This window comes from Lottia gigantea (genome assembly GCF_000327385.1).
Source record: "Lottia gigantea unplaced genomic scaffold LOTGIsca_28, whole genome shotgun sequence".
NCBI lineage: Eukaryota > Metazoa > Mollusca > Gastropoda > Lottiidae > Lottia > Lottia gigantea.
Window position 1 is genome coordinate 1579009 of NW_008708898.1, and position 9190 is coordinate 1588198.

The 9190-nt window shown below is 32.7% G+C and overlaps 1 protein-coding gene across 1 annotated transcript; it reads left to right on the forward strand.

Annotated features, from left to right (window-relative positions):
* Positions 1 to 1490: 1490 nt before the first annotated feature.
* LOTGIDRAFT_161249 (hypothetical protein) lies at positions 1491 to 9190 on the forward strand (the record flags this gene model as incomplete). The annotated part of the gene is made up of 4 exons (XM_009056577.1): positions 1491 to 1510; positions 1606 to 1610; positions 6425 to 6663; positions 8675 to 9190. 4 exons carry the CDS (start codon positions 1491 to 1493, stop codon positions 9188 to 9190), a joined length of 780 nt encoding a protein of 259 aa, XP_009054825.1.

The window sequence follows — 9190 nt, forward strand, 5'->3', positions numbered from 1 at the left end:
GTTGATTGGCAAACAGCAGGAACTCAATTTAATGAGAGTTACTACCTTTTTTAAATCTGGAAAAAAAAATTAAAACAAGTCAATGCTACAATAATTTATAAAATACTAAATAGACTTTATAAAGATTAAAATAGAAGTATCAGCAATCTTCTACAGGTAACTAACCTAATGAATTTGACTTATTTCATATCATCATTTTATTTGGTCAGCTGTAACAATAATTTACACAGTGAAATCAAATCGTTGAAGGAATTGATCCGGATTGATTTTCGGACAGTCACATGTATTACAGTTTTAATCTCGAATTAAGACATTTTGACCTCATGTTATGTTCTAAATCCACGATTAATTTACTAATCTACGTTAAGCAAGTTATTTTATGTTCTGAAAATTAAAGGAATTTGTATTCCCTAATTCAATTTTCATTTTCAGCTGTATCTTCATATACAGTGTGGTGTAATAAAAGTATGATGCAAAAGTGATCTTTCATTCTTAAAGTTAGATGAATAAACAATGTATGGGTGATAAGCTTAACTAGGCTATCAAAGTGACGCAAAACGTGCCTTTATGGTCTAAATCCCGTTGTCTTTGTTAATGAGATATTGTTATTTTGGTGCTGAAGGTTGTCACTAGCCCTCTAATAAGGAAGAATATACAATGTGATGAATTAGTGATCGGCATACTTTCAGACCTAACATACGATGCTTACTCTAGTAAATATCAAACGAAATAAAAACGTATAGAAACCAAATGAAATTAGTTTAAGATCCAACGAAAATTGCTCAAATTGCATCATTAAAAGGCAATCGTAGCATGCAAATAAACAAATTGTGTAGTATTTTCACGTTGAAATTTGTTATGGGGAATAACAGAATTATCACTGGAAATCATTATTAAACAAACGAAAATGTATTTGTCAAACTTGTGAGAAATGTCACAAACTACGGGATGTATGGCCTATTATAGACTATTAAAGATGGGTTCCCTTATTTTCATTTATGAAAATGCTAATACATATATGAATAGAAAGTAAATGTGTTCTAATGAAATATGTCCATAATTAATTGATAATTAGCTAAATTAGAAGAGAATTACCAGCAAAATTGCAATGAGTGGCCGATCAAGAAAGGTCAAAAAGTTTTTTTTCGTTTATACAGACTGCAAATACATTAAAATGTATGATTGGTTAAAATTATATTCAATAATAATAAAATGATAGGATTAAGAATACATGGTAATTCATTAGAAACACCAATTAATCTAATAGTTTCCTTAATTTGAAACTAAAAAAATAAGGAAAACCATCTTTAAAGAATATCAGATGATAGATTGTAAAAGTCAGTATATTGCATGTAATACTCTGATAAAGGTTGAAATTGTTTAGAAGCATAAAAACAAATAAGCTTCATATATATTCGTTTTTGCTACTGACCGGTAGGCACGGTTTAAAGATAAAGTGAAGCTATAAAACTTTATTTTACTACGTAAAAATGCCTTTTATGGAAATAAAGTAAGTTGTAATTGATGTGAGAAAAACAAAAATGGACACAATACTACATGTATATATCTATAACTACTAGAATATTATTTTTAAATAACATTTAGGAATTGTAAGTTGATATATGGACACTTAAAATTAAATTTCACGTTTCGACGGTTTAAATAGTGATTGTTGTTCCATAAATCTAGGCTCATATATCGAACTTTGTCATTTGTCATTTCACAGACTATTAATTTGAACAAAAAAAATCTACTATACAAACTGCCAATGCCAATGCCTCGGAAATTAATAAATACACAGATTCTTCAAGTAAAAGTTCAAAACATTCATGATATTATTGAATCAACGTCGAAAAAAGAACAAAATAGGCCTTTTAAAATTATTGACCATGTTTTTTGAAAATCTTAGTGGTTTCGTAATTGAAGGTAATTGCTCCTTCATTGTGTCTTTAATTAAGAATTAGCAAACTGGTCATTTCCAGACACAATACATCCTTTCAGTAATTAGAACTGTGAAGACTTGGAACTGGCATGTCAGAGACATGACAATAGATTGTCTCGTGTTAAGTGAGTATTGTTCCTGCAAGTCTTCAAGCGATCCTTGCAGCATTTCCTGATTTCTTGATTCATTTTACTATTGTCATATGAGTTAAAACGTTCTATTACGTTTTCGAGACTATTACTATAATAGATCTGGTCGATTTTAAATCAACATTTATATTCAAAATTTGTTTTGTATTCTAAAGAAAAATAAGAACGGTTTTCAAACATATGACCTAATAATTTTTTGTTATCTATTTATCCAGTGTTGCAAAAAACATCTAAAACTGCCAACATACAGGCTCGAAGCCAACCAAGTACTTCTGGGGTTGGGGGAGGAGGGGGGCAATCTCTAACCAAAAAGGGAGGGGGGCAGTTTAGGTACCCTCCTCCCCTCCCGGAAAACTTTGTGAATTGTTGCGAATTACAGTGGTGCTCTCTATATAGTTATTGCTATCTTTATTGGTGCCGAAGACGCCCATTGGAAGCCTGGAAACACGATTTTTTGAAGTCTGGGGACTTCCTCTAGAAAATTTTAGAGAATTTAGCTCTCCAAAAGCTACTATTAATATGATGCAATTTCCCTCTAGTGACGTCATAAAACGCATTAGTTTTAGTGGATTTGCAAGAGCAACAGACGCTGGAATGAAAATTGGAATTGTGCAAATTGATGCTATCAGTGTCCACGATACACATAAAAAGTTTAGAAAACCTCTTTACATGCCCTTTAAGGTTCAAGATTATTTGTATTGAGTCTGAGATGAGTCGCTTAGAAAATTTTGAGAATTAAACTCCCGGAAACGCAATTTCCTGACATTTACCGACGAATTTAAGGCTCAGGATTATTCATTTATAAGACTCCCCTTAAAAGAATTTTTTTTAGGGGGGACAAGATTACTTGGTGATGAGTCTGCTGACATAATCATAAGAAATGTGATCAGAAAAAAGTATCCAATTGAGGGTTGAAAGCGAAAATCGAAAAGGTTTTTATATTTTGCTGCAGATATACCATTCTGCCCTGGTTGCTTGTCTTTAATAAAGGCAGACATATTTTACTAATTTTCGGCATTCATAATTTTATCGGCTATAGTATTCATATTGCTTTATTTTAAAAGTTTGTTTTACATTAAAATTTCTGAACTGTCATCCCTTAAAAATAACATTTCAGAATAATTAATTTGTAATCGGCGAATTTCTTTAGGACACACATTTTGTTAATGCAGAAATATTTTCCTCGCAAATTATTCATACATGTGTTTTGTACCATAGATCATCATTGTAAATATAATTGTAATGAGCAATTTGGAAGACTAATTCATAGTCTAATCTTACTAAAAGTTATAAGATCGAGAAGAAAGTCTTTGTTGAGGAGCTCGTAATCTCGAACTGCTATCTTATCTTGAAAAATATTTTACTGCCAGTCACCGAAAAAAGGCTTCCACCGATCTTGGTTCTGATACCTTTGTTTAAGGGGAAATAATCGCCTAAGGTGCTGACATGTTAACGGAAGGGAGCTCAAGAGACACGTGCTGGCTTGCGTTGATTTCGGTCTTTGTTTAGAAATAAAAGGAGATCACCAATCAATAATCTGTGCTTGTCTTGAAGAAGTTTAGATGATATTAATTATTACTCCTCATCAATTGTGTTTTGAACAATTATTGCAAGTGACCACAGGCCTTGTGTTAAGTGTTAAAATTAGCCTTCTAGACTCAAATTCGTGACATATAGACTTGTTTTGAAACAACTATTTTACAGATTAATTCATTAATCTACGACAATTCCAAATCCTTCTGTACACAATATTCTAGTGTTACAGCTAAAACCAAAATTGTTTTTTAAAAAAAATGCGTCAATTTGGGGCTGTCGCTAGGTTAGATGGAATTCTTAGAATGTTATGACGTCCTTTGCTTGGTTTTGTTTGGAAATGTTGCTATATTTTTGACAGCTTGTGAAGGCCATCTTTCCTCGTTATTCCATCAAATCGATCCAGATGTAGATTGATAACGGTAAAAGATTAATGCCAAGAGCTTTGGACAAGGTCAACAACTGACATTCGTATTAATTGTGGACATCTCTTTTTTCTGCTAACCAATATAACCAATATCAGGAATGGCTCTGCTTTTATCAACTTCTTTGTAGAAAGTTTTAATCATGGATTTTATGTATTCTCTGTATAACTGAATTTGAAATTCTCAAGGAAAGTTTGGCAGGTGCAGGCGGCAAAAACGTCAACTATCAATGTTTCTTCTGAGGTCGACATAAACAGAGATGTCATTGCAACAATAAGATAATTACCCCTATTTTACTTGCTGGATATGAATTTATCAGTGTTTAAAAAGAATAATGTGTTTGCGACTCGAGTACTGAAGAGCGCCTCAGGGGAGATGATTCTGGATGATCAGGGATGAGGCTACAATGACAACCAAGTATGAAATGCCTCATGTCGATCACCAAGGGACTAATTTAACCTTCAGAGCAACTCATTATAGCTGTATACACTCTATAACTTGTCAGTCCGGGGATTTGATAAATTCGTGCAATCTTTAATAATTTCATAGACTTAATATTGTATCTAGGCGTTTAGGCTTTAAAAGGACTGGCGTAGTGATAGATAGATTCTTTATAATATTATTCTTTAAAAGCCTTTGTTATCTTCTTGATTAAATTAGATGAAAGTGGATAATAGGGTAAACGTAAATTTCATGCTCAGATAATTTCAAAAAGCTGTTCTCGTTATGAAAGAAGTAAAAAATACAATGATGATAATTTGGCCGGCAGGCCTGTCATGAGGAACGGGGTAGGGGGTCGGTTGGGGCGGTGCTTCATCATGAGTGGGATCAAGTTACGGTGAATAGGTGCCTGAGTAAAGACCAAGAACGATTATCAAATAGACAGGCCTTTGTATCGGTGCCTGATGAATGCGTTTAGTGAATAAATGTTAATTGTAACGCGTTGAAGTATACTAAACTTAATTCAACTATTTAAAAAACTTAATATCTGAAACTATTTACACGAATCTAAATATTTAAAGAAGTAATTATGTGAAAGAATAGATGAATACGATTGTGGTACAGAAGTAGTATATGTCGCCTGTTAAAGAAATAAATAATTCGCCATTTGAAACATGTTACATTGTTCCTTTAAATTGACGTCGCGCCTCGACTAAATTCATAACAACTGCCAAAATATGAATATGATATTTTTATTCAGAAGACTATTTGAATATCGTCAGATAAATCATCACGGGACTTGATTAATTTTAGGTTCAAATTGAATCAATTTGTTGAAACCTTTCTTCTGATAAAGAAAATTACCTTTCACCAGTTTAAAGCGTATTGTTAACTGACTCAATAATGCAAGGAAAAAACGCTCCGAAGTCTTAATTAGAAATTAATTTCACGCAGAAGGAATCTAGACTATAGAAAACTTTGGTTAAATTCTTTTTTCTGTATTAACAAGATATAATTGGTATTTATGAAAATAATTTGAAATTGAAGAAGAGATTTAATTTTTGTTTACCTCATATTTTACAGATGATCTTTTTTCTCAAGTATGAACATTCCAATTTTAAATTAATTTTTTTGTTAGGAAAGATAACGCTTATGTCTACAATGGAACCATTTCCTATTGAAATGGATAAACCAAAATAATTTTGAAATAACTGGCATTCTGAAGTCATAATTGATAAATGATTGTTCAGTCAGCCATTACTCGCACCTTACAGATTATCCAGTATCACTGCCATGGCATTTGTCTGATAAAAGCAGACCATTTGCTATTAAAGCAACATCTGCAAACTAATGAACGTCTAAAATCAAACTTCAGATCTCATGTTTTTCAAAATTAATGTTATTTCTCAAACATTGTCGACATTAACTAGATAAAGGAAAAACATTTTTAAAAAATCGGAAAACAGTAATCGTCTGAAGGTGCACAAAGTATATATAATCTATGATATAATTATGACCAATTAAATTTATTGAAATGGATATATGAAATAAGTTGTGTGATTATCGGCACTATAGGTGTTCAGATACCATTGTCAAGGCGTACTAAATACATGTAACTGAATGACAATCTGGTCAGAGTACATCTGTACGCTTGTCTAGAATAATTAACCGGTTACAATTGGAATAGAAAACTCCGCATCTTAAATAACATCGGATACCAGATATCATCTTTTCGCTGCTAGATACGAGATCCTGACAAAAAAGCTGCCATAAATGGATAAATACAATGCAAAAACGTTTATATTTGGTAATTAATATGTGTATTATGTTCTTGTTTTATTTTTGTAAACATTGCTACTCTTCAAAGAGAGGCTATATTTTGGAAATCAATTTCCTGGTTTTCATATAAATGTATACTTATATTCCTATTTCAGATCTAAATCTATCCAGAGACGAAGATGAAGGGCATGATAATTATGATCTGCAAGATGACGATGGTGACTTGGATGGTTCAGATGGTGGTGATAAAAAGAAACATCGTAGAAATAGAACAACATTTACTACTTATCAGTTACACGAGTTAGAAAGAGCATTCGAAAAATCCCATTATCCCGATGTTTACAGTCGAGAAGAACTCGCCATTAAAATCAACCTTCCAGAAGTGCGAGTACAGGTAGTTCTTCATTCTAATTAAGCTAAATGAGTACAATCTGAAATATTAGCCTACAATTATCAGTTAATGTTTAATGATGGCCGGTTTCATCCCATGCTAACAAGAATGTTTTTAACACGGTATCATTGACGTAAATACAATACATACAAATAACTGCAGAAAAAACTTAATTTGACATTTTACCGACATAAGTTGAACATGATTTGAACTGAAAACTCTTTTTTTTCCATGAACTGACTGAGTGACCTCTCAAAAACATTCCAATGCTGTTTTTAGAAACTTGCTGTAAACAAACACTTTTTCACATCTCTTAAAATAATTTCAAAGAAGATCCAGAATCTTATTAAGCTTTTCGGAAAATTCAAGGAGTCATTTGATCCTATTTATTTCAAAGAATGTTTAATGAAAAACTAATTGAGAAGACGGGACAATTCGTTGGGAACATGTGGGCTTGTAGTAACTTAGAGGGTGGCTTTCTCTAATGAATGAAAAAAATAACAATGCAGCAGAGAGCAAATTGAGGTCTATTGTAACTGCTGGTTAAAAGCCTATAAAGTAGAAATTAACATGTCGACGAAACCTGTTATTTTCACCCTAAATAACTTAAGCAGATAAATTAGTTAGACATTGATGTTTAGTTCTTCTGATAGATCCCTAATTGAATAAAATAAGCCTCAATGATCAATTATCAAATTTGTAGAGAGCCAACCCTCCTCTAGATGTCTTCATAGTATCGTAATATTCCTTTAATATTATTAGACATGGTGTAATTGCCTTTTATCCCCTTTCATTCACCCATTAAATACCCTCAACTCACTCGGTCTTCAACGAGACCAATTAGAAAAGCTATGCTGACGACTTCTTTTGGTGTGACGATTCAAACGACAGCTCGACGGGAGCTCGGTAACTCGGGCTAGTAGCTCTTCAAATACAACATCTTCACGAACTCATGACACAAGAAAACCAACAATTTAAAAATGTGGACCTTTGTGTCATAAAAATGGGGTTGGACAATTTGTGACACCCATTCGGTCTGAATTTATAAAATGACAACGTTATTATTAGAAATGTAACTGTACACTATATGATAACCGTTATGATCTTCTTTGATTTAGTTCATTAGCATCACAATTATTGTAAACATAACTTTAACCCTGTACCAGTGCCTTATATTGAATATTGTTACTCTTCAATCACCCTTATCACTAATAATAGTTTTATTTATGCAGTACTATCTAAATCGTTGGTTGCAGACGCCATTTTTACTATTGTCATTTTGTTAGATAGCAAGTTCCATAAAAATCAGTTATTCATGTCTTGAATAAGGTTTGTTTCGACTACACATTTCGCGTATACTGCTCTTCAGAACTATGGTTTAACGAAGATGCTAATATTTTGGAAATAAGATATTAATTGGCCTCATGGTGTATTTTGGAGATTGAAGCTATTAAATGTTTAAGGTAGAATAAACGCTGTCTAAATTAACAATGTATTTAATGAAGGAAATAATTTGATGATAAACCATGTAGAAAATCAACATGATCATGTTTTTGTAAGTAGTTGCTGGAAATATTAGACCTCTTGAATAAATAGGGGGTGGTACATAATTATCTAAATAAAGTTTCATATACTCAGAATTTATTTTTCTTATAAAACTTAATTCATATACGTACTAAATACTTAAAACTAAAAACAGCACACACTTTAAAACGTGGATTTAAAAGATGATAAACGGCCTTTTAATTGAACCAAAAGCGTTAAATTCATACTCAAACCACAAAGACACAAACGTAAAGTTGTCAAATCTAGATCTCCGGTAATTAATTTGGAAGATTTGCCCTTACACCAAGGGGAATTTAAGGATATAGATGATAAAGTCTAGAATAGATATGAACGTAATTCTTATAACGCATTTTGACTTTATCTGTCTGACGCCGACTTTGTATAAATAATGTACGTCGCTTAATCAGACTTTTTATGATTTTAATTTGTTATTTTTCGTGTGTTTTAGGTATGGTTTCAGAATAGAAGAGCAAAATGGCGTCGCCAGGAGAAATTAGAAGGTGGTAAATGTTCTGATAATTATTCACTACCATCAGTTGGTAAATCATTGAGTACCAGTATAGGAGGCACGGGACTACCAATAGATCCATGGTTAACACCACCAATAGTGAACGCCGTCAATCTTTCTGCATCTTTATCCGCGCCAGGCACTGCATCCATGGCGGCAGCCTTTCAAGGACTTCCACAAGGTTTCCCATCTCAAAGTGTTACATCATACTCCAGCTTCTTCCCGCCAGGATTTCCCATTACATCTCAAGCTAATGCTTTTGCTGGAGTGTTTAATCCGTTAACTGCCCAATCTTGTCAAAACGACCAACTTGCTGCCAATATGATGAGTGTATTCAATCCTTTAATGGGGAGAGATCGCGATGACGACCCAAGGAATTCTAGTATAGCTGCTTTAAGATTAAAAGCTCGTGAACATCAAGAAGTGATTGAAAAGAAATATCCCGGTGCATTATGA